At 44.3% G+C, this 25905-nt stretch overlaps 1 protein-coding gene across 3 annotated transcripts in view; it reads right to left on the bottom strand.

Moving 5' to 3' along the window:
* SNX13 (sorting nexin 13) overlaps window positions 1–25905 on the bottom strand; it is a 120547-nt gene that overhangs the window by 85110 nt on the left and 9532 nt on the right. For all 3 annotated transcript variants that reach the window (XM_027872260.1, XM_027872259.1, XM_027872257.1), the window contains one exon: window positions 2921–3033. In XM_027872260.1, the coding sequence (XP_027728061.1) occupies window positions 2921–3033 (113 nt within the window). Of the gene's footprint in view, window positions 1–2920; window positions 3034–25905 lie in introns of those variants that run through there.

Below are 25905 nucleotides of genomic sequence, written 5' to 3'. Positions count from 1 at the left end.
CACACACACACACACACACACACACACACACACACACACACACACGTTACTTTCAATCCTGGCTCTCCTTTGTACTTTGGAGTGCCTACAAACACAGCAGTGTTCACAGGAGGAAAAAAAAAAAGGAATTCTAAGTCTTCCAGAGCCCTCAGGCTAAGGAAAGAGGGAACAGAGAAGGAAAGAGGGTGAAAAGCCATCTAAATATGGTCAGCTTCAATTATTCCAAGACAATCAATCTTTCTCCTTTTTTTGGGGGGCGGTGGGGGTGACGCAGGTTCTGTATAGAAAACACTTCAGCGCTCTTCAATCCATCTTGGTTCACTTTTCTAAGCAGCATCTGCAGTTGTGGTACAAGGTTTGGGGGTTGAAGCCACTGAGTCAACACCTAAAATTAGATTTGGAGGTTATCTGTGGATTTCATCTCTCCATGTTATTTATGCCTGACCTCACTGACTTGGATGATCGAGAATTGGCTGTGTATTTTAGTTTGGCCTGGTGAGGGGAGTATATTAACGTGCAGATTCACACATTAATATAACTTGAATTAAGTAAGCATCAGCCTACTAAAAACGATTAAACACTCTAGCTGGGGAAACCTTGGGAACACAGTGATCTTAAAAAGAACCTAATTAAGTTGTGTGCATTGACATTTAAGTTGTTCTGAGAATACTGAAACTACAGGGCAGCTGTGTTGCCCGAGAACACAACAAAAGTCAGGCAATGCTAGACAGCATAACCTCTACGCAGCACTGAGGTCATCTATTGAAAGAAAACAGGATTTCTTTCCAAGAGTATCCTTTATACCAAGAGAAAAGAAATTCACTTTGAATACAGATGGGCCAGGGTGGGTGGGTAAGCCACTGACACTGACGTTTTTATAAACAGCAAACAGGAGAAATTTAAATACTCCTGTTTCCAAAAGAAAAATCCTTCCATCTCTCTCAGATTTTACAGTCATGTTTTTGGTTTGATAACACCAACAGACAAATGTGAAATTCAAAGGACACAAAAAAGTCAAACTGCTGTCCAAGTTTTAAAATACTTGACAGATGACACAATTCGCAGAGTTATGCTGGGGCACAGAAAACCTGAGCAGTTAACAGAAAACCTACACACAACTGAACCCCAGCCCCCATCCGCTGTCACAATAAGCCACGGGCAGGCGGTGGCCTGCCATTGCTAGAGAGCCCATCGTCATCCAGGCCACTTGAGACGTCATCATTCAGATGAGGAGGTTTCTGGGTCGCCCCTATCACAACCACAGGGTGTTACACATGAATGCAATACTGTATAGAAGGCGCCAACCTGGACACCTGCAAGGATGGAGCCATACAGGGCAAAAAAAGAAGTTTTCTCTCCTCTCCCAGGGTGGGCTTAGGAGGCAATTCAAGGTGCTCTCTTTCCTAATAACAACCAAAGACAAATAAAATGGCCCTTGAAGATTTGCCAAGTGCTGATTCACATTCACAAGCTCCTCAGAGCTTCAGGATAACCCAGAGAAGCAGCTATGGGCATTATCCCCACTTGAAAATGAAGAAAAAGGCTCCCACCAAGAGGCTGAGTGACTTGGCAAGGTTTCAGACCAAGGTTCCGTGACCTCCCAGGTCCACTACCCCATCCGTAAGCTAAACTACAACTTGAACAGTGTTCTTAGAGGAAATGCCAAAAGCCATTCTCACAGAATAGTAAAATCTGGACCCATCCACCCTCGAGAAGGAATCCCCTCGAACGTATCCCTGACAGCCACAAAAGCAGGTGTTTTCAGATTTACTTTTCCACAAGGAAATGGAAACATCCACACTGGAATAACAAACATTCTCACTAAAAGTCTGCAGTAGGCAACATAGGAAGAGGCATCAAAAAACTGTCAGCCAGCAGTCTCCCCGAGGGCTTTGGAAGGCTCAGCGAACAGGGCCCAAGTCCTGCTCGACAGGCTTCCTGGAGAGGCCCGACCTGCAGACTGAGCTCCCCAGAACAAGCCCAGCTCAGGGCTCAGCTCGGGACTCATCACCTATCCGTGACCAGCAGGTACCGCTTTGGGGACTTTCAGGCCATGGCATGCCACGAGGAGCCTCTCACCAAATAATGTAGCACACTGGGACCTTCCTCAGTGGAGATCAGACCACCCCAGTGAGGAAATCTCTGCTCCTTGGAGGAGGGAAAAAGGAAGGCTAACGACAAGGAGTCACTCTTAGAAGAGGGCAGCAGCTCACTCACCTGAAAGCAAGGGAAACCGAGGCCCCAAAAGGTTAAGTGACTAGGTCAAGGCAAAGTAACACAGATGAGGAAAACCCAGATGACCAGGCCAATATAACTCACATTGATTTTAATATTATCAGACTGAGTAACTGTGCAGCCAGGTGGCTCAAGGAATAGAGTGAGTGCAGGATCAGAAATCAGGGAGGCCAGACTTTGAATCCTGAGTCACTGACTGGCTGTGTGACCCTGGACAAATCATTTGACCACTCCACCTTAGTTTCCTTCCAGAGCTGTTCTGAGAATAAAACAAAGTATTTGTAAAGTGCTTTGCAAACCTTAAAAGTATTCTATAAATAATTATTATCATCTCAAGGCAAAAAATATAGTTACAAAAATAAACCAATTTGACTCCAAGATAACGTGGTGATTGTTGTTACTAACGCAAATTCCTAAGTCTTCAAAAACTGGCAGTCAGTTCCCAAAGTGAAGGGGAACGTGACTCACACTTTTGTCACCAACAGAGGCTCAGACATCCCTCATGGTTCTAACAGCCTCTGACTCTCTGCTCTAATTCTTGACATATTAATTGTCTTTTCCATGCTCTGGGAAAGTATGTCTTTTTTCCAACCAAAACATTACAAATGATCATTTCTCAGTGTCAATTATGAAGGATGAACTACACTCTTAATGTGAACGATAAAATGCAGACATGTGTACTTACCCGCCCACAAAGCAGAGGACGTAAAATGCGAAGTAAAAGATAGCAAAGGGTCCAAACGTTACAAGGAAAAGCACAACGCCAAGGCTTCCCCATCCCCATATGGAAAGGCTGGCCTGAAATGAAACAAAATGCAAAACATGAATGACTTAACAGCATGATTGCATGTAAAACCTTAGGGACAAATACAGGTATAGAAACTAAAGTAAAACACATGTGCTTCCCAGATGCCTTTGTGAATAGAAGGGATATGAAGTGGGCTCCTGGAAGGGAGAAAAACTTTCATTTTTTCCCAATACATTTTGCCCTTGGAGCATGGGGCCCTCCAGGCTCCCGGGCTGTTGAAGGCCAGTCCCTCCTATCTGATCATTCTGACCCTTAAAAAGCCAATTAGGAGGGGTAGCTAGGTGGTACAGTAGATAGAGCACCAGCCCTGGAGTCAAGAGGACCTGAGTTCAAATCCAACCTCAGACACATAACACTCACTAGCTGTGTGACTTTGGACAAGTCACTTAACCCTAATTACCTCACCAAAAAAAAAAGCCTATGAGGGAGCTAAGCACAGCTGCAGCACTGTGGCAAGAGAACTGACCTCGGCACCGAGGCCCCTGTATTCCAATCTCATTTCCAATATCTCCTGCCTGGGTGACCCAGGTCACACAATGCATCTTTTTAGTTCTCATCCTTACATCTGTAAAGTGAAAGGCTTTTGCACTCAGTAGCCTCCCAGGTACCTTTGGTGTCCTGGATTTAGCTCCAAGATCACTGGGTCCACTATAAACACAGGCTACAAAAATTATCTCAGCCACAATCTCAACTGGGCCTTCACTGTGACAAGGCCATCTTTTAAGATCTCCCTAATTCTCACCACAACAGCTTTGGAAAGCCTTTTCACCCCTTCCCAAACCTCCCAAAGCTCTCCCCCACACACTCTTTTAGGTGTGAATCTTGGCTCCTAAAAAAAAACTAAGACCCGTTCACAGCAAGAGCCCCCTCCTTCTTCTCCCCTCCTCAGTTCCCATCATCATTCCTCTATCTCCCCAGCTGTTTCCTCCTTCACCCCCATCTCACTTTAAGAGGCGGCTCTTCTCCAGGCCCAGGCCAGCCCCCCTACATGCACTAAGGATCCCTTCTATTTCCTCTTCTTTGACATACTGCTGGCTGAACAAGTTGTGGTATATGAATGTAATGGAATACCATTGTGCTGTAAGACATGATGAGCAGGCAGACTTCAGAAAAACCTAGAAAGACTTGTATGGTCTGACGCTGAGTGAAGTGAGCAGAACCAGGAGAACGTTGTACACAGTAACAGCCACGTTGTGTGATGTCTGACTTTGATAGACTTAGCTCTTCTCAGCAATACGGGGATCTAAGACATCTCCAAAGGCCTCGTGATACAAAATGCTATCTACATCCAAAGAAAGAACTATGGAGTTTGAATGCAGATCGAAGCATATTATTTGTTGTTTTTTTTTCTTCTGTTGTGTTTTGTTTCTTCTTTCTGGTGGTTCCTCCTATTGGTTCTAATTCTTACTTACAACATGACTAATGTGAAAATATATTTAATAGGAATGTATATGTATAGCACATATCAGATTGCATGCTGTCTTGGGGAGGGAGGGGGAAGGAAGGGGGAAAAATTTTAAAACTCAAAAGCTTATGGAAGTAATTGTTGATAAATCAAAATAAATTAATAAAAATTTAAAAAAAGAGAAAGGAACTTGACAGCCTATAGAAATGTTAGCCTTTATATGGGGGAAAAGGAGATGGGGGACATAGTCCTATTTAAACGTAAATTAATTTTAAATCCTGCATTCTTTGGAAAGTGAATACAGAACTTCTGAAATACTAGCACACATAGATCTGGTTAAGTACTTAACCAGACTTAGGACAAATGCTTCACAAGATTTTTAATAAGATTAGTGTTACTGAGAATAAAATTTACAGTCAGAAGTTACTTTAGAAATTAAAAGGGTAATAAAGTCACTTCAGAAATCATTGTATCTCACTCTTATTTGACCCCTAACCAATCTCGCTGAGAAAGTAAGGGAGGATATAAATAGCCATAGGAAAATAATTTCATTTTAAAATATAACACCCTTTGTTTAGCAACAAGATATTTTACCATGACTTCATATATTTTTTCCGTAAAAAAACTGTTTTTGTTTGTTTGTAATTGTTTTTCTAACTTTTCTAATCCAAAGGAAAGTCACTGAGGGGACAACATATTCCTTCCAGATGTCAGCTTTAAAAAGCTGACATTTTTAGTTAGAATTTTTCTAATTTTTAGTTAGAAAAATATTTTGACACAGAAAATACTAGTTCTATGTGCATGGTATGAGCAAATAAGTTTACTTATTCATAATTCTCCTCTCTGAAATTCGGCAGACACAAAAACAAACAAACAAAAAAACAAACCTAAAATCTTACTTTTCTTGGTCATCAGAGAGGAGGAGTCTGAGGCAGACACCTGTGCCTGACGCTGACGCTGATAATCAATCACTTTGCAAAAACTCAAGCTATCAGTCTTAAAAATGTTACTCAATTTTAACAGGCAGGGTTTAAATCCTCCTCCCTATGTGACCTACAAGCCAGCCAGGCTCACAGGCTCCCTCCCAGAGAAGGCTCTTCCCATCTGTTTAACACACTGACTTAACCCACTCTCTCCTTTCCTCTATCTCTCCCCCACTTCTTTCTCTCTCTTCTCCTCTTTTCTCTTCTCTCCCCTACCTGTCTCTCCCTCCGTCTCTCTCTCCATCTCTGTCTCTCTCCACCCCATCTCACCTCCCCTCCCCCAGGCTCTACCTCTCTCCTCTCTGTCTCCCTCCCTCCCTCTCTCTCCCTTCTGTCCCCCCATTTTCTACACACTTTACAACATTTATTTACAAGTCTCTGCTCTCTTAGGCTCCTAAAACTCCAGGAGGGCAGGGACTCCTTAGTTCGGGTATTAGTAACTCCAGCTTCAAGCCCAGAGCTTTGCAGCACACAGTAAGCACTGAATACAGGTCACAACAGAGTGTTTTTCCTAAGAAAGCAGGAGCTGCACAGGCACCAACAGAGGGCCCTGCACAAGTCATCCGTCAGTCTCATTTCCTACTAGGCTCCTTCCTGCCCCCAGCCAGGGAGGTCCCGGGCCTAATTCTTGCTTCCTTTGCTCCCCCTCCTGCCTCCACCGGGCTCCCTCTCTGGCTGTTCCAATGCTTCCTGTCAAGGTGGTGCTCAGGGCAGGCCTCCTCCTCCAGGAAGTCCTCTCTGATCCTCTACTTTCTCCCTTCCTCCTCCAAAACAATGATCTCTGACCACTCAAATTCTCAGACCACTTCATCTCAGACCACTTCTCCCTCTCCTCCTAAGGCATTCCCTCAGCATCAAACTATTTTTGATTCTATGGTATAAACCGCTTCAGGGAAGGGGATAAGCACCTACTATGTGCTGAGCACTAGGTTTAGGGACAGAGAGACTAAGCCACCTTTATCGACCTTCAGTGTCTGGTACAAGGCCCGAGCTGCTGCTGCTCGGATCATGATCAAAAGAAGCTAAAATGGCCCTCCAAGGCTGGGGAGAGTGCCGAGCTTCCTGGTTTGAGGAGCTGGAGATGGGGCAGAAATAAAGAGTCGGAACTGAAACCAGTGAACTGCCACCATTCAGGGGAGCCACGCAGGCAGGCAACAAACACTACCGTCTACGTGCCAGGCTGAGCCAAGCCAAGACCGGCAGGTCAAGATCGGGAGAGAGCTCTATAAGAACAGAGACAGATGCATCTGCACACAGCAGAGAGACAGAGTAGACAGATGACAGGTGGGAGAGGGAGAGGGAGAGGGGAGGGAAGGAGAGAGGGGTCATCTGGGGAGGCCCCGCAGGGACAGGAAAAGGCCTGAGGAGGAGACAGAGGGCCTGGGTTCAAATCCCAGATCTGCCATTGCCTTCCACCTTGAAATCGAGGATCTCGGGTGCTAAGCTGGGTGAATTTGAGGTGAAGGCTAAGAGGCAGCTGTGTGGCACAGGGGATAGAGTTTGGGGTCAAAAGTCAGGAAGACTCCCTTTCCTGAGTTCAAGTCTGGCCTCAGACACTTATTAGCTGTGTGACCCTGGGCAAGTCACTTCACCCTATCTGCCTCAGTCTCCTCATCTATAAAATGAGCTGAAGGAAACAGCAAACTATTATCTCTACCAAGAAGACCAAAACAACAAAAGGAAATAGTAATGATAATAACTAACATTTACATAGCTTTTTAAGCTTTTCAAAACCATTACACTCACTAGATCCTCAAAGTTACACAGTGAGGAAGATACCATTATTCCCATTTTATAGATAAGGTTCAGAGGTTTAAAAGGTTTGAGTACCAACTTGAATAAATAATACAAACTCTTTCTGACTCTAAGTAAGGAACTCAATCCACTTTAGATATGTGAAACCCTTACTTGTTAAGCCACTAATAATGGTTCATGAAAATGCAACCTTTCTAAATTTTTGTTTTCATACAATAAGGTTTTACAGGGAAATATCCCCATCCCTCTCCAGGCCCAACTCTGGCCTCTCAGGCCTTTCTCTACCAAGTGCCAGCAGCTCCTCAGCTGGCAGTTCACTCTAGCCCCGGCCTTCCCACCCTGGAAGGGATTCCTCTGGAGAGCAGGGGCAGCTTCTGGCCTTTCTTTGTAGCCCAGCCTCAGCCTAGAGCCTGGCCCAGGAGGACACTTAATAGCTGCTTGATGATGTGGACAACAGGCCTCTATTTCTTCCCAGGCCTCTAGGTGAGCTCCTCCTATCTGCTTACTTATCTCGTTAACCTCCTGCTTCTTAGGTCTGTCCCTCAGTTCCAGCCCACAGATCCTGGTTCTGCAAACAGGAACTGAGCAACTCGGCCTGCCCCTGGGGCCAATGACCTTCTCTCCATCCTCCCCAGGCTAAGGTCCGAAGCTCCTCCTCCCAACAGAGTTCCCTCATCATTCACAACATCCACAAGCCCTCCCTAAGGCCTGCCCCCCCATATCACATCCCCAATCATCCTCTGCAATCCACTCCCCAGACAATCATCTTGGGGGGAGTCGTGACACCCCTCGTTCCCCACGGTCACTTCCAGGATCTTCTTCTGGCTCCACCACTCAGAAACTCTTACACTCAACCACAATTTTCTACCCGATCCCGGGGGTGATGACTGTAGTACACCATCCTCAATTCTTCCCCGTTTCTCAATGAGTTCAGCACCAGGCTCATCACCTTCTTCCACCCCAAATCCTGCTCTTAGACCACGAGTTTTAATATCCACACGGACGCTCCTTCAAATTACTGGCCCTCCCTTTTCCTCAGCTTCCTTATGACCAACTCTTTCACTCCACCTCAGCCACACATCAAGATGGCAAGACAAGGCAGCTCACCATTAATCACAAAAAATAATTAAATAATGAGCTAACATTTATACAGCGTTTACTATGTGCCAGGCTCAGAGCTAAGCACTTTGAATTATTATCTCTTTTGATCCTCACCACAATCCTGGCAGGTAGGTGCTTTTATTATGCCCATTTTACAGATGAGGAAACTGAGGCAAACAGGGCTATGTGACTTGCCCAGGCTCACACAGCTAATAAGTGTCTGAGGCTGGATTTGAACTCAGGAACTTGAGTCTTCCTGAGCCAGGCCTGGTGCTTGATGCACTATGGCGCCCCCTAGATTCCCTGTTCACCAGCTGGAGCTTTCCACAACAACCCATTGCATCATCAAGTGACAGTGAAATGAGTCGCTTGTGGGATGATGCAGCTGATGCCCCGCATTGGGACTGATGGCCAAGTGTGGCCTGGACCAGCTCATCTCCAAGGTCCCCGACAAACAGAGATGCTCTGCTGTGATGACTGGAGTTTAAATCATAGTCCTATCATTCCACATTTGGAATACTACGTTCAGTTCTGGGTGAGACAATTTAGGAAGGACACGAATAACGGACGGAGGAAAGAGAGCCATTCAGATGAGGGCTGGTCCCTTGATGCCTGGTGGAAGGACCTGAGGTGTTTAGCCTGAAGAAAGACACAGAGAGGACCTGAGAGCTGCCCCCAAGCATTCGCAGAACTGGATTGTGGAAGGATTATTAGTCTTGCTGTTTGACCAAAAAGGGCAGAACCAGGAAAAATGGACAAAAGTTGCAGAGTCAAATTTGGAAAGAACATCAGGAAACAATTCCTCATCATTAGCGGAACAGGCTGCCTCAGGAGGCGGAGGCTCTAGCGCACCAGATGTCTTCATGGCCAGGCAGGAGAAGTCCTAGGGGATGCTCAGTGGAGATTCTTTCGTTCAGATATCAGCTGGGCCTTCCAACTGTAAAATCCTGTGACTCTGGGATACCCCACCCATGGGACTTTGAGCAAATCACTTCACTTCTCTGAACCTGGGTTCTTTAATCCAGAAAATGAGGGAGATCAACTGGATGAACTCTAAGGTAACTTCCACTTCCAAATCTATCAAACTATGGACTTCACTATACCTTATAACAACAACTTTACTATCCCTACACAAAAGGATGATGTTTTTTAAAAGCTGCCTAAATTTTCAGAGGAAAAAACTCAAGCTATCAATAGCCATGTGAAAAAAAATGCTCTAAATCACTACTGGTCAAAAAATGCAAATTAAAACAACTCTGAGGTACCACCTCACACCCATCAGATTCGATGAGATGACAAAAAAAGGCAAATGACAAGTGCTGGAGGGGCTGTAGGAAAACAGGTACACCAATGCATTGTTGGTGGAGTTGTGAACTGGTCCAATTATTCTGAAATGCAACTGGAACTATGCCCAAAAAGCTATTAAAATGCGCATTCTAGCAAACCTAGAAAACTACTACTAGGTCTACAGTAGACCTAGAAATCAAAGAAAGAAGAAAAGAAGCCTTACATACAAAAATATTTCTATCAGGTTTTTTTTGTGGTAGCAAAGAATTGGAAATTGAGAGAATGCCCATCAATTGGGCAATGGCTGACTACTTGTGCTATATGAATGTGATGAAATACGAAAGGGAGAGGAGATATAGGAGGACAGACTGAGGGGCTAGCAGAACCCAGTGAAACAGTTTTAGTGATGGAAAAGATCTGTTCATGGCTGTAAGTGGTAATGAAGGTACTGGTAGATAAGCTGAGGTTGAAAATGAAAAGAAAGGTGATGCTTTGTCAAAGGAGCAGCTCCAAGCCATCCCTTCCTCCCCGGTGGAGAATGGAGGAAGTAAAGAGAGCTCAGGATGAATCACTTCAATGTGTGCAGTTAGCCGATGGCGCGAGGTCTCTTCTCTGGCCGTGGGGGAAAGAGCAGCAAAGGAGACATCAGGTGAAAAGAAGGTTTGGAACAGACACTGGTGGAAATGAGGGATGAGTGAATCAAAGAAACGTAAAAGGACTGGCATGCAGCAGTGGGGGCCCAGCTGAGACCGGACAGTACACATAGATCAGAGGGCCCATTAAGGAAAGTCTTCCTCCCCCACTGTTCTAGCAGCACACCAGAAGGATGAGAGCAGAAGGATGATGGATGTAATCCAGAGCAGGGGTAAGAAAAGGGACGAACAGCAATGAAACAGAAGAGCTCCTCCCTGTCCCTTCCCACAAAAATGCTACTTAATCCAGGGCATGAGTGAGTCTAAGCAGATACTGCACCCCTCTGCCTCCCCCCCCCAAAAAAAGAAAGTGGCACTGAGGTTAACTGGCCAATTCTCCTTTTCATGGAAAATTTCTCCAGATAAAATGGAAGTTTTCCTACTTGGTAAAGGAAACTTGGCCCTTCTGTGTGGCGTCTCATTAAGGCCATGAAGAGTTTCTTCTCTCCTCCTGCACATCGTGGACTGGCACAAAGACTCTATTTAACTTAACTTGGGCAAAGGTCAGTTCCATACCAGAGCCCTGCCTTCCCACCAGTTTAATAAGACGCTTCCTGTATGAGCTCTTTACCCCATTCAGCACACACGCACACAAATGTAAACACGTCAAGGAAATGCAACAGCAGAGTAGCAAGCCCCCAACTTCCTCCTCTCCTTGGCGACTTCCCAGCGACATGGCCTTGAACCAAGCCCTCTGCCTCTGGGGACCTCAATTTTCTCACCCAGAAAGTGGTAAGAACAGTACTTCTACTAGAAATTTCAGAGCAAGCAGTCTAGAAATGAGAAAAGCACCAAAAGGGCTACCTGACATGTGCCATCTTGGGCAGGGGAAGCAATGTTTGAAATACACTGGAGAAAACAGTTCCTAGAGCTATTAGGCTAACCTAGACATTCCGTAAAGCATGCTGACATTGAACCCAGGAAGACCCATCTCTGACATCCATCAGTTATAGACCATGGCCAAGTTGCTGAGCCTCTTTGAGGCTCAGTTTCCTCACCTGTAAAATGGGGGTTATGACACCTACAGGGTTGCTGTGAATCTCAAAGGAGAAAATCTAACTTAAACTCTGCAAACTCTGAAACAAGAGATACAAGTTAGTTATGACTTTTTCTTCAAACAAAAAGGCATTCAGAGGTTTTATTTCTTATTTCTTTTTTTTTTTTTTTGGCTTTTTGGTGAGGCAATCAGGGTTAAGTGACTTGCCCAGGATCACACAGCTAGTGAGTGTCAAGCAGAGGTTTTATTTCTACAACCCAATATCCTTTTAAGTACATGCACAGCTTTAGAGACCAACACAGTGTTGTTAACAGTTGCTGCTTAATGCTAATGCTCAGAAATGTGCCTCCAAATGCCAGGCTTTTCAACGGTTATACAGCTTTACCACATCTTCCCAAGACGAGGAATTCCCTGAGCATCCCATCATGGACAACGGCAGTCAAACCCTTCAAACTCCCAATGCCAGGTGCTGGGCTGGGGGGAAGGAACAGCAAGCACACTTGATCTACCTGCCCAACCACATCTCGTGATCTTGCCCTTGCCACAGATCAGACAATCCAAAGTGGCCTCCTCACAGTCTCTCATCTCTGCACCTTTGCTCACACTGCTTCCCGTGGCTGGTGGGCCCTCTGTCTCCTCTGTCTCCTCCTGAGCCACTGCAGCTCCCTTAACCCGAGGCTGGGCCACAAGATGAGGAACCAGGACTCTTATCATTTGAAAAAGGTTTTCAGTTCTAAGAAGCCATTTGATTCAGTGATATGTCATTCCACTCAGGGATATGCTGAAGCATTCACTGACCACTGCCTAGAGCAGGGAGCACTGGGTGGGGCTGACCAGGGTATGCTGGGATGAGATAAAAAGGTCACTTCAGGGAAGGAAGGGAGACTTGTGGTAGGATTGCTGATTAAAGACAATGCCACATCGTGGAATGCTGTACCAACAATCAGGCATGCCAGGCGTTATAAGCTCCTCCCAGCTTCTCTTCCTGCCTACATGTGCCTCAGACCCCAGGACTCAGCAGCCTCAGGTCACCCTAGCAAGTTCCACATTCAGTGACAAAAACAGAAATAACCTAAGGGAGAAAGAAGAGCTCCGAACATCCCACGGACATAGTTCCTGCTGATCTTGGGATACAGATTCATCATAGGCAAATTCCATTAATTTTGTCATGTTGAAAAACTGGGTGACTTGGCAGGAAACACAGACCCCCAACACTCCTCAGGAGTACTTGTGAGAGAAAAATACACTAAGAAAAACACAAAGAGAGAGATCCTTAGGAACCCCCAGCCAACCTCTTTACCAGTCACCCTGTGACCAGGTCACATTAGCCCTGCTTTCCTCTTCCCTCAAACTCTAGGGTTCCTTCTCCTGGAGGATACTGCTGCCTCCCTGCCTAGTGTCTCTGTCTTCTCTGCTGTGCCAAGATTAACAATCTATCTGATTGTGCAAAATACAGTATAAAAGGATCATTAACAATGAGATTTAGAAAGACTTGAGCAATTCAAGCTAGTCTTCAGATCGAGCAACTTTTGGGTTAGCTCTAAATATTCCCTTGGATGAAGTGTTTCATGCAGTTTGTAGAGACACTGCATTTAGCTAAAGAACTCAGGTCTTCCAGATATAGGGCACTGTATTGGAAACCAACAGACCTAAATGCTCACTCTAACCCAATGACCACCTGGCTCGATGGACCTGAAGAAAGCCTTCCTTCATCTTGCGGCTTCAACTTCCTCAACTGGAACGACGAAGGGATTTTTACTAGATAATTTAGGAGGTTCCTCCTAGCTCTAAAATTCCATGATTCTATGGTTCTGCACCAACAAAACTGTCTTCTGTTGTTACCAAACCCTTGTCCCTGATGGGGTACGGGCCCAAAGTGAGCCCTTTATCCCAATTGGGGCTCCATTTGTCTACGGGCCCTAGAAAACCTTTGGACTGTCCTTGAATTCTCCTGATCAAGGAGATCTCTGGCGTTCCCCTGAAGCCATGATTCCATTGTTTTGGCTACAGCCAATCCCCCAATTCTGTTATCCTTGACCTGGCCTGGCCCTCTACTGTCTTGCCTCTCTATGGCCCCATTTCCCTGGAATTCTATTACCCCATCGACTACTTGGCCACTCCTGGATCCCTCCCACAGTCTTTCTGTATATAAGGTCCATCTCGTCTCCATTAAGATGCTCAGATTTTCACAATCTAGCCAATGGCCCATAGATGCTCAGATTCCTTAAGAGTCTGGCTAATAAGGCGAATCTTCAATAAACCTTGTTTTTGGTTACAAGAAGGCTCGGGTCGAATTCTTTTGGGCAGGGCCCGCATGTCGTGATTTTGGGATTCCAGGACCCCTAACCTCTAGACCTCATCATCCCCATGCCCCCATCCTCTCATATCCCTCCAAAATAGAACACCGCGGGAGGCAGATAACGCTGAAGTGCTGATATTACATATCTAGCAGTCATGCTCTTTTTCTTTCTTTAGCAAAGATGTTTTATCACTCACTACGAGCTGATGGTGACTAAAAATTCTGTGTCATTCTCCATCCAATGCTAATACAGCTGTCGTTTCTGTCAGCTTTGAAGCTGACAAAGTGTTCTATCTCAGTTCCTGCTCCCAGCCACCCCCAGCTATAGTGAGGCATACTTAGTACGCCTAGCCTCACGGCACAAACGCAGGAACCGACGCTCAGACAGGATGACTTGTCCAGTGGGGGGGCCACTCCCCCAACCCTGAAGAGTCAGGAGCAAGAACTGAACCCAGCAGGGCGAAACTAGTCCAGCCCGCTGCCCTGCAGATCCTCTTTCAGATCTGAACCCAATCCAAAACCAGAACACTTCCACAAAGTCTAACATTTTCAATGACGCAGATCATTTCAATCTACAATAGCCCTGTCACAAAAATGACCAAGCACCTTGAAACAGCTGCCCAAAGTGATGACCTGGTGATCAAAGGAATTTCCCTTCCCTTCCCACCCCCTTGCTGAAGCATGGAATTTCCCTCTCCCTCACCAGATACTATCTGGCTATGTTCCTAAGCCCAGGCAGGGTTTCAGTGGTTCCAGTCAAGGTCTCCAAAGAACCTGCCTGATTCTTCTGTGAGAAGCAGGTGAACCCTCCCATTGTGGCCTATAATGCTCCTCTCCAGTCAGGGTGATAAGCAAAAGAGGAACCAGAGGAAGAAGAAACTTTTTTGCTCTGAACCATTGTTACTAGCCATAAAAAGGCTCAGAATACCTCAACAAGTTTATCAATGCACTTGCTTCAGAGTCAGGACCAACAGTGGAAAATATTTTGGATTTAGGATCAGACAGCCTAAGTCTGAACCCCAGCTTTGAAGCTTACGAGACCATGGTCACATCACAACACATCTCTGAGCCTCAGTGTCCGGAAGAAGTTGCACTAGATGATTCCTTCCAGGCCTAAATGTGTTTCCACATTCTGTTCTGCAGCAATAGAGGGAGGGGGAATTATCCAGGTCAGAAGTGATAGGTGGCAGCAATAGAAAGGAAAGCAGGGAAGCCAATCCTGGGGCATGCCTATGATCCATCTTAGCCTTACACACACAGTAGGCTTCATGCCCCTACAGATCCTTAATGCAAACTCCTGCCTGCTTCACCTCCAGCCCACCAGGTGCTTCTCAGTTATAGAAAAGGCTAAATGATTGGCTTCTGCTGAAGCCCAGCCAGCATAGGGGTCATTGTTTCCACCAAGAAACGCCCTCAGAGACCCCCGCCAGATGATGTGCAAACTTTAGAACAATACCAATTAGTCTCTCAGTTAAGCAACGCCTGGGAACGGGTCTGTCAAACTAGCATTAGCTACTGCTTCAGTAAGCATCTCAGGGAAGTCAAAAACTTCTCTGTGGCAAAAAAAAATCACATTTTCCAACAACACAGGACAAGCCATAAAAGACTACAAAATTTCATTTTGGAAGGATTGTTATCTACATTAAATAAAGATGGCAGAAGTTGCCCCATAGTTAAGTTCCTGAACATCTACAAAGAACTCCCTGCAAATACAACAGTACTGTGTTATTTATTCCTCTTTCCTTTTGGGAGATTTTTTCATTTCACTTTGTATGGAAAAGCAGTCTTGATACTGTAGAAAGAGGGCTAGATCTGCAATTTGCAGGAATCTGGATTTCAATCCTGTTTCTTACCAGGTGCAAGTCTCTTTTTATCTACCTCTTAAATGGGGATCGGCCGAGTATTAATCTGTACCAGCTACCTCACGGGGCCGTGGTGAGAATCTCATGAGAATGTCAGGTAGGTGCAGCAATACAGTAGTATTTAACGTAATTTTCTAAAAAAAAAAAAATCTTATATCATATAATGCAGAAAGTTTAATGTAAAGATAAAGCAGCTATACTTTATTAGTTTACCAAAATTAATTTGAAGTTAAAGTACATAGAAATATTATGTTTATGCTTTTTCAAGGTCTCCCTTTTTAAAAAGCTGCCCTTTAGCTCATTTTGCTTCTATCAGGTCAGCATGATTTCTTCGAGCCATTTAAAACCATAATCAACTTGCAAAACAAAAAGTTATCACGTGATTCCTGAAACTATAAAACAGAGGAAGTTAAGAGTCATAATAGGAAAAAAGAATTAGGTTAGAGTGACACTAGAGTGTAGAATGAAGGTTAATCAGTAAGAAGAAGACAAGAGCATTACTGTTCTGCCAAGGTTTCAGAAATCAACCAAGACACACTTACTTTTCTTCTACTTTGTTGTAGGTATTATATAACTGACAACAAGATCCCTAACCAACCTGTTGCCAAGACAACAGATCCCTAAAAACTGTCCATTCTCAGGTCTATGAGAAAGAGCACTGTTATAAAGTACAGAAGCTTTATACAGTAAAACTGATTTGAAGCAGGAAAACATATTGAAGGTAAAAAACCTAAAGTTCAACAAATAAAATACACTTGAAACATTTTCTCATAAAGGTGCAGGTCTAACCATGTCACCCCCTACTCAATAACCTCCAGGGGCTCCCTTTTGCCTCCAGAATCATACACAAAGTCTTGTTCGGCATTTGAAGCCCTTCCCAACCCAGTCTCACCATTTCCTTTTCAGTCTTCTCTTATCTTATTCCTCAATAAATACAGACTTTTCGATCCAGTGACACTGGCCTCCTGGCTGTCTCAAGACTAAGACACTTCATCTTTAGGCACCAGGCCTTTAACCTCACTGTTCTCCATGCCTACAACACAATCCCTCCCTATCTCCCCCTCCTGGCTTCCTTCAAGTCCCAACCAAAATCTACCTTAGATACTGGATTTCATGTTGTCTCCCCAATTAGACTAGGACATCCTTGACAGCAGGGACTGTCTTTTGCCTCTTTTTGTATCTCCGGGCTAAGCACAATGCCTGGCACATAGGACCAGCTTAATAACTTTGTTGACTGACTGAATGCTTACTGACTAACTATTCTATTGCTTCTGATTTAGGGTGATCTAAGACAAATAGGTGGGGATGTAACTAGCTTTGCAGTATCTTCAAAGAAATGGCTTGATGAGTGAATTGATAACAGAAAGGCTATTTCAGAAGCAACATTTAAACAATGTAAGATTACCTATTTCCAAGCCCTTCAATAAAATGAAAGTGCTAATTAAAATAAGAACAAACAGAATAATGAAAAATACAAAATTGTTCTGGGCTTGTCTAGACGCCTTTTGCTCTGCATGGCTGCTGGCACTGAGGCAGTCAGGTGACACCATAGATAGAGCACTGGATCAGGAGTCAGGAAGACCCAAGTTCAAATCCAGCCTCAGACACTAAAGAGCTGTGCAACACTATTAAAAAGTCAGTTAAACTGTGATTGCCTCAGTTTTCTCAACTGCAAAATAGGGATGATAATAGCACCGACCTCCCAGAGTGGTTGCGAGGACCCAATGAAATAATACTTGTAAAGCACTTAGCACAATGCCTAACTTATATTCCAATAGTGGAAACAAAGGCTATAAGGAAATGGTGGCCAAGGAGCAGTGCTTTGGACAGGGAAGTCAGAGGCAATGGGATTGCAATCACAAGGCCAACTGATTAACAGGCACTTTTCCAGTAATATCTCCCAGATGCTCCTTGGAACAACAAAGAAAAGAGCTGGGAAAGCAGCTTTAAGTACAGCCACAGGCTCCAAGAAGAAGTATTTCACTGGATGTGAGGTCATCAAGCACTCTAATATCAATGGTATATCTTTACAGACAGAGCACTAAGAAAACCGCAACTTACACTAAGGATTAAAGGGTTAAGAATTCCATGAGGAACTTAGTTGAAAGGTGGGAAATGGTAAGGATGGTAAGGAATATGTAGTTCAGGAAAAATAAATGAGAGAAGTCAAAGACCTGAAGATTAGACAGAAGTCCCACATTCTCTATCAGAGGGTCTGAACCTGAGGGCTGGTCTATGAACGAGGATCTTTGTTTGGAGTTGGGTTTTTTTGCCTTTTGACAATAGAATTGGTTTTCCTTGTAATCCTATGGATTCTATCTCATGCATTTTAAACCCATAGCTCTGAGAAGGGGGCCAGAGGCTCACCAGATAGAGGGTTCAGAACACAAAAAAGAGAAGCTCCTGCTCTCAAATTAATATACCCATTAGAAAAATAACTGAATAGCAGTGAGCACCAAGAGCCCCAAACCCCACAGAGTATAAAAGAAAAGTGACTTTTGCCAACCCAAGGAGTCGCTATCAGTTGGGGAGCTATTCTAGTGTTCCTTCATGGAAAGTGGGAAAAACCATGGAGCTGGGCCCAGCCCTAACTCCGCCTGTCAGGGCCATGGGGCCTTAGGCTAGTCACTTACCTTCTCAAGGTCTTCATTTCCTAATCTGTAAAATCGGAGACTTGGATTAAATAGGCCCAAAGGTCCTGCCAGCTCTAAATCTAGGATCATTAGACTAGTTAGTCATAAATAAAATCAGAATTTATAAAAAAAACTGCAAGAAGAAGAATGAGAAAGGGTCATGGAGTAGAACTAAAAAGATTAAAAACTGAATTATTTAAACAGGTAATTGAAGATAAAAAATGCGACATGGACAACAGAACTGACGCCAACACTGACTATACCATTATCCAAGTTTAACCAATTTAAATGAAGTGCCACCACAAAGAGACCAGCACCTCGGACAGCAGCCACCTGACAACTGCAAATGGAGATGCCCAAACACAATGGGGGGGTTAGAACACAAATTCATTCCCAAAATCTTAAAAGAGGTCACTGGACAAGTAGGAGCAGGATTCAGTTCCTGGGAGAATCCTGGAACAGACCACTAAAGAAGCATCTGGTGAATATCTAAAAAGTAAATGATGCGAAGAACCAGAACAGGTCACGTCAAGCTAAGCTGGTAGATGAAGGCAATGTCACGTAGTCTCCGAGATTTCTGTCAAGTTTCTGACAAAGTAACTCATGCCATTTTTATGGAGAAGATGGAGAGATGCAGAGCAGACAAAACCCAATGTAGTCACAACTAGTTGGATCAGTGTCAACTTGGAAGTGGAAGTAGGAAACCAGGGGAGGGGCCCGGGTCTGCACTTGACCTCTCCTGCTTAATCCTTTTTATCAGGGACTTGGATAAAGGCAGAGAGGGCATGCTCATTACCAAATTGGGAGAAACAGCTAACAGGCTGGATAATGGAGTCAGCATCCAAAAGGATCTTGGCAGACTAGAGCACTGGACTGAATTAAATGGGACAAAACTTAATAGTAATAAATGTAAAGTCTTGTGCTTGGGCATACACACAAAAAAAATCCACTTCACACCTACAAGTCAAAGAGGTATGGAAACCCAACAACTTTTATTTTCTTTTTAATAATATTTTACTTTCCTCAATTATATGTAAAAACAATTTTAACATTCTTTTTTTTTTTAATTTTAAGTTCTAAATTCTCTCCCTCCCTCCCTTCTCCATCCCTTGAGATGGTAAGCAATTGATATAGGTAATATATGTGCAATCATGTAAAACATTTCCATATTAGTCATTTTGTGGAAGAAAACAAGATGAAAGGAGGAAGCAAGGAAGGATGGTAGGAAATGCTTCGGGCTGCATTCAGACTCCATCAATTCTTTCTCTGAAGGTGGACAGCATTCTTCATCATGAGGCCCTTGGGATTGTCTTGGATCATTTTGTATCCCAGCTACTTTTCTGAAGAAGATCTGGGGTCCAGTGCCCCGCCAGCCCAATTTGAGTAAGCAGTATGGTGTGGCAGCCAAAAAGCTACTAAGTCGCCTCCACTGGAGATCTGTATTTGTCTCTGGGAGTCAAGGGTCAAGAATGCTAACAAACTGGAATGTCCAAAGGAGGTCAAGCAAAGGGCCTTCTGTCAGTCAGCCAAGGATGGGCTAAAGGAATAAGGAAATGTTTGATCTGGATCTTGGGGGAGTGAGCACTGCAGTCAAGACCCAGAAAAGCTGCTGCAGAGAGACAGAGCAGACTTTTTGGTTTTATGCTACACTTCAAAGTTGGCCAACTTTAAATACAACGTCTGACTTAACCCTTATGATAACCCTTTAAGGTTCACGCTGCTAAGATAATCCCCAATTTACAGATGAGGAAAGCGAGCCTCACAGAGATGAAAACACTTTGTCAAAAGACAAATTACAAAGCAGGCCTTCCAGACGCCGAGAACAGTGCTCTCTCCCACACTGCCTCTGGATCACAAATTCAGTTACATACACTAACTGGGCCATTACCCAAGTCACTTATAAAAAATGCTAAAAACAGAACAGAGCCAAGGATAAGTCTATCATTTTACTAAACAAGAGATGTCCTTATGAGCTGACAATGAACTATTAATAAATACTCGCTGGTTCTAGCTATTCAATCATTACCAAATTCACCTAATACTATGACTGTCCAGCCCATCTCTTTCTCTTTGCCGTAAAAAAAAAGGATTCATCTATTCAACAGGTACTTATTTACTAACAGTAGTAACAACAGTAGTAAAGCTAGCGTTTGCAGAGCTTGTTAGTGAGAACAGGTCGAGAAAAAGTTGGCCTCCATGCTACTCTCACTTCTAAAGGAAGAATTTATCATTAAGGGAAGTCCCTAAATGATTAAGTTCTCTCCTTTCAGCAGAGAGCAAGCCCTAGCAGGTATCTGGCTCACTGGATTTGCCCCTCACTATGACAGATCATACCAGCCTTGCCATCTACTTCCCCTCTCCATCCAGGTGGTCTATAATATATTCCAGTGACTAGATCGCCTCTTTTTTATTATCCCTCCAAATTCACCGAATGCTTCTTACCATACTTGCCCCCATGACACCCAGCTCCCATCTGCACTACTTGATAGAAACTACTTTCTTCCAGGTCATTCCACTTTGCCAAATTCACTGGGCTTTTTTCCAACTTTTTGTGATCTCTCTGTGGTGCTGAACACTGTTCTACTAAGAACATCTAGAAAAGATCACACTTCTAGGCATGCCATCCAAGAGCCGTGCAAATGAAGCAATGTCCAATCCCAATCCTCAAAAAGAATCCTCCTCATTTATCATGACCATCCTGTTAAGGATCTCATGAGTTCAAACAGTCACTACTGTCCTATCTCATAAGCCACTGTATCTAAAGTGGTCCAATTCTTTTTTTTTTTTTAACTAAATCAAACAAATTACAAAAGCTTTAATCATGACAGATCTATTGCTTTGGTGAAAGAACAGGTGTTTCAATTATTCATTAACTCAATATACTATAATTATGCAAAAGTACTGCTTGTTTTTTAGAATCCAATTCTCATTTCGACAGCAAATTATCAGATTTACAAGTTTACATTAGTTCAAAAAAATTATGTATATATTGAAAAAAAACTAATTACCAAGCTATTCATGCTACTATGCCTACTGTTCCCCTGTACAACAGCTCTTGAGATCTATAATGATGACACTGACAAAAGATTTTTAAGTAGTTACTAATATTCAAAGTCATTGGTCTTCTGATAGGGAATGTCTAATGCTCAAAGTCTCAAGTTCTGAAAAGTACCTGATTTGTACCATTCAGCCAAGAAGTAGAAAGAGCAGGAAAACAGATTGTAGGCTCTGACACCTGTCATGGGCCTGGAAAAATATGAAGAGACTATTTCCGTGGGAACCCTACACGGCAACCTCCCAGGAAACACAAGACGAGAAGCTTCAACAAGCTGAGGCCTCCATTCCCTCCCAACAAATAAGGACATAGGACCAATGCCCCGTTGTCTAAGGTTCCTACCAGCGTTAAATTGGCAAGATGCCATTACACTGCTTGCGAGGCCTTTAGGAGGGGAGAAAGGGAGACAGAAAAAAAGAAACTCAGCAACCGGCGTGTTCCCAGACGTGCCAAAGGTCACAGAGAGAAGCTGCTTGCGGCTTCAGCCCCCTCCCAGCACTGCGGGAGGTAAAAAGGGAAAATAAGAGAGAGGGGGCAGAAATGATACAGAACCTCTCTCCCATTTCAAGGAACTCTTTTTAAGCAAGCTATCCAGTAGATTTCAATACTACAAAAGGATTAATCTGGTAACATTTTTTTAAATTGACTGCAATGGTATACAATTTTTAACAAAAACTTTCTCTAAATATCAAAAACGTCAATGTCACTGAAAGAATAGAATATGAGACAGTTATTACAATGGTCAGTCAGGGTAAGGCCTACAATGTAAGAATTTCCATTAACACAAAAAAACAAAAAAACAAAAACCAAAGCAAGCTGTCAGCACCGGTACCGAACAGTGTTCTATGTAGTTCTCGAGAGCCACCCCCACCGGAGCCTCTTCTCTAGCCCAAGCCTCATGACCCCTCCATGGAATTCCTACCAACCACCAAGTGGAGCACCCAGGCCCCAAGCCCACCCTTCACACTGCTCTACAGTTAACTTCCCTAGCATAAAGGAAGATCACTTCACTATCCTGCTCAGAACCCCTCCATGCCACCGGATCACCTACTGAACTAGGCTTGGAACGAAGACCCAAGTCGAAGAGGGATACCGTGCCAAATACTCCAAAGGCCCGGCCATTTCCTCTCTCTGGTACTCCCTCCCATAAAACAGGCCACAATCCAGAGATACTCACCCAGCCTTCAAAACTCTTGTCCATATCTTCCCATAAGCTTATCACAAGAGTCAACTAGGTGGAGATTAAGCATTGCACCTAGACTCAGGCAGACCTGAGTTCAAACCCAGCCTCAGTACTTAATACCTGTGTGGCCCCGGGCTGTCTACCTTGGTTTCCTCAATTGTAAAATGGGGATAACAACAGCATCGAATAAGGTATTATTTGCAAAGCGCTTAGCCCGGTGCCTAGCAGAGTAGGTGCTATATAAATGCTTATGATCTTCCCAGTGGACTAGACAGAGGCCTTCCTTGTGTGCTATCTAAGATACCAGCGGAGCTCCCCGGCTGGCCCTCATTCTCAATACGTGGCCATTCGTTTGGAGCTGGGAGGAACCTTACATGGAGACCAAACAGGTCTTTTACAGAGAGAAAGGAATGGCCCAAAGTCACCCACTCAGAGAAGGCAGGGAGAGGACGAGAAGCAGGCCTCTGACTCCACAGCCGCGCCTCCTCCTTCCTTAGAGGGTGTCCCCGGAGCGCTGCTCTTCCTTCCTAATTCCTGGTTTCTAACATTGCTGCCTGCTCACAGACTCCCCTGCTTCTCTGCATACAGGAGGCACTAAATAAGTGCTTCTTGCCACTGACTGACTGAACTGTCCTGTCCCAGGTTCTCTGATGGAGAATCCAGGGCTCTTTCCACTGACCAACCTCTACAAGCTTCCTCATCACCAGCCAGCCCCTCCCTCCCTCCCTCCCTGCTGGGGCCTCAGACACAAGGCCTTTCATGGAGAGCTGCTCTTCAGGAGAACAGGTGGAGCCGACCAGTCCCTTCTGTAAAGGGCTAGGCCCCAGGACTCCACTGACCCTTGCTTGGGACTAGACATTTGCCCCAGCTGTCCCTCCCACTCCAGAAACAAAGACCCTCCTGCCCTCTCCATTCTCCCCATCGCTGCAGTGAGTCCTGGGGCAGAGCCGGCCTGGACTGGAGAAGAGAGATCCCAAACAAACCTAGGTCCCACTCCTCCCCGACCGGCTCGGTCAGTCAGGCCAGGGCTTGGACAAGCGGCCTGGACTGGAGAAGAGAGATCCCAAACAAACCTCGGTCCCACTCCTCCCCGACCGGCTTGGCCAGTCAGGCCTGAACATCTGTTCCTTACCACTTCTCATCCTCTTCTTCAGGGACTAAGAACCAGCGCTGCCTTTGCTGCAGAGTACAACAATCCGCCCCTCCCCTCCCTGACCCCCACTGCCACCCCCAAGCCCAGCTGCAGCAGTATCTCTCCTGTGTCCCTACTTTTTCACTGGGCTCTTGGGACCGCCAGTTCTGCTGTTAACAAACTGTCCCTCATCCTCAACCTACACCTTCACCTTAGAATTTACTCCATGTTAGGTCTGTCCACGTGTGAATATTTATGTGTACATCATGTCTCCCCACCAAATAGCATATCAGCTCCTTGAAGGCAGGCACCACTTCACTTCCGTCTGAATCCTCAGCACCCAGCACAGTACCTAGCTAGTATACAGCAGGCGCTAAATAAATGCTTGATGAACTGAAATGGTGCAGGAAAAAGTGGTTAGGTTCTAGAGTCCTATTAGAAATATACAGTATTTTGAAAATTATGGATTAAATCATTTGGGGTTGGCCTGGAAAGCAAACTACCATTTATAATAACACTGTTCCTTTTGGGGAAACTGTCCAAACATCTTATTGAAGTTCAAAATTCTAGAGGACAGTTCAGAACAGGAGAAGGTTCTAAATCCTTCCTGTCAGATTTCCCAAACATGACGTGCCAGGCAGTCACGTGGTCACGGACAGAGAAGCAACTTTGGAGTCCGGAAGATGAGAAATTCAAGACCGGCAGCCGTGAGGATCCGGGTGACCATGGATAAGGAATCCCTTAGTCTCTCAGCAAATTTCGAGGAGCAGCCGATTTCCAAGGATGGAGGGAGTCTCCTCCACACAGCACCCTCAAAACATATTTTGTTTTCCTTGGCGACTCCTCGCCTCTCCCTCTCCACGAGCTCTTCCACTGTCCTGCTCTATTCGGCAAGAAAGCCATAAAGAGGACTAGCAACAAGTTTCTGTCTGTCCGCTCGAGGCCAAAAACAATTCAGCAGAATAGCTGAGAGAGATCAGAAAAGGATTCATCACTTTACATCCAACTGTCTCACACTGGAAAGGGAAGGAATAACTCCTCAGGATGCAGACAACCCTAGCACTTTCCAAGTCATAACTACCATCCGGCAGCATCTCTTCCAACAGGCAATAGCAGGGCTTCAGCAGAGCCAGCCTTTTTCTTCCTTCTGCAATCAAAGCTTGATGGTCTAATAGGTTGACCCAAGAGTTGGTGCCAATTTACCAAAACTTCCCTTGCAAATCTTTGAATCCAATCAATTTCCCCAGGTGGCCTTATGGTTTCCCTTGCTCTGCCTTCTAAATTTCAGTCTATATCCAGGTTTTTGATCTGAAATCTAAAGCTAAACACAGAAATCCCTTTGAAGGCAAACACATATGTAAAGCAGTCAAGGTTCAGAGTGAGAAAGAAGAGAATATCACATGCATGAACAAGGGCTACAACATGTTTTAAACTCATTCAAGGAAACAGACATGGAAAATAATCTCAAAAATACTGTTTAAATTTTTAAAATAATTCATTCTTTATAGCGAAGAAAATTAAGTTATGCAAATAAAAGTACTCTCCAGCTCATAAAGGTACCTGATGAAATATGACCGGACAGAGATGGCATGTACATATAAGATTACCTTTACTGCATCGATGTTGGTCTATTAGACTTTAAGACTTGGATATTAAGAAAGGCAACCTCTACAGCCCTTTGGAGTCAGGAAAAGCACATTTGGGACTCTATTCCCAAGGTTTCTATTTACTTTTCAGGCGGTACTGCTATTTGTACTTGACCAGCATACTATCTGTAGAGAAAGGTTACTTGGCTTGCTTTTCCTTTATGGACAATTTCCTCTCCTTACCCCTCTGTCTCTGCCTTGACACTAACCTCCTCATTATGCCTCTGCTGAATACTTTCAGCAGGTGAAGAGAAGAGTACTACCCCTGTAGCAAACACAGGTAAGAGTTTTTAGCGACTGCTGCTGAGAAATGATACACTGTCTCAATGACAAAATAATCCAAAACACATGCTAACCACATGGCATTACATATAAACACAGAATAATGTCAGGTTAAGCCATAAAATCACATCTTCCAAGCTATCAGCAAAATTTACTAGATACACCATACTTGAGTGAAATGATGTGGCATCCTTAACTATCATTAAGAAACCATAAGGTTAAGTCATTTAACTATTTAATGTTAACCTATTTAATAAAAGATTTAGTTTACCACATTAGAGCTTAGAATTATAGCCAAAGCCATTCTACACAATTAGGCAAAGGGCTTTTTTCCCCCTTAAGTCCTTACTATACTCCACGGACTTCACCAAGATTGGGGAAACAAGGAAAGTCGAAAACAGTCCCTCCAAGGTCCTTCTGATCTACTCTAACAGGAAGACAGCCTGCAGAGTAAGGGTTTCTTCATACAACTCTACCCCTGAACTTAAAACTGCACACAATAAAAACTGTGTGACTCCAGGTCATGTGACAAACCAGAGCCAAGCTCAAA

Source organism: Vombatus ursinus, unplaced genomic scaffold (assembly GCF_900497805.2).
Source record: "Vombatus ursinus unplaced genomic scaffold, bare-nosed wombat genome assembly UNPS02014799.1, whole genome shotgun sequence".
In the NCBI taxonomy this organism is placed as follows: Eukaryota; Metazoa; Chordata; class Mammalia; order Diprotodontia; family Vombatidae; genus Vombatus; species Vombatus ursinus.
The sequence above is the reverse complement of the archived record's forward strand: the minus strand, read 5'-3'. Positions and strand labels throughout refer to the sequence as shown.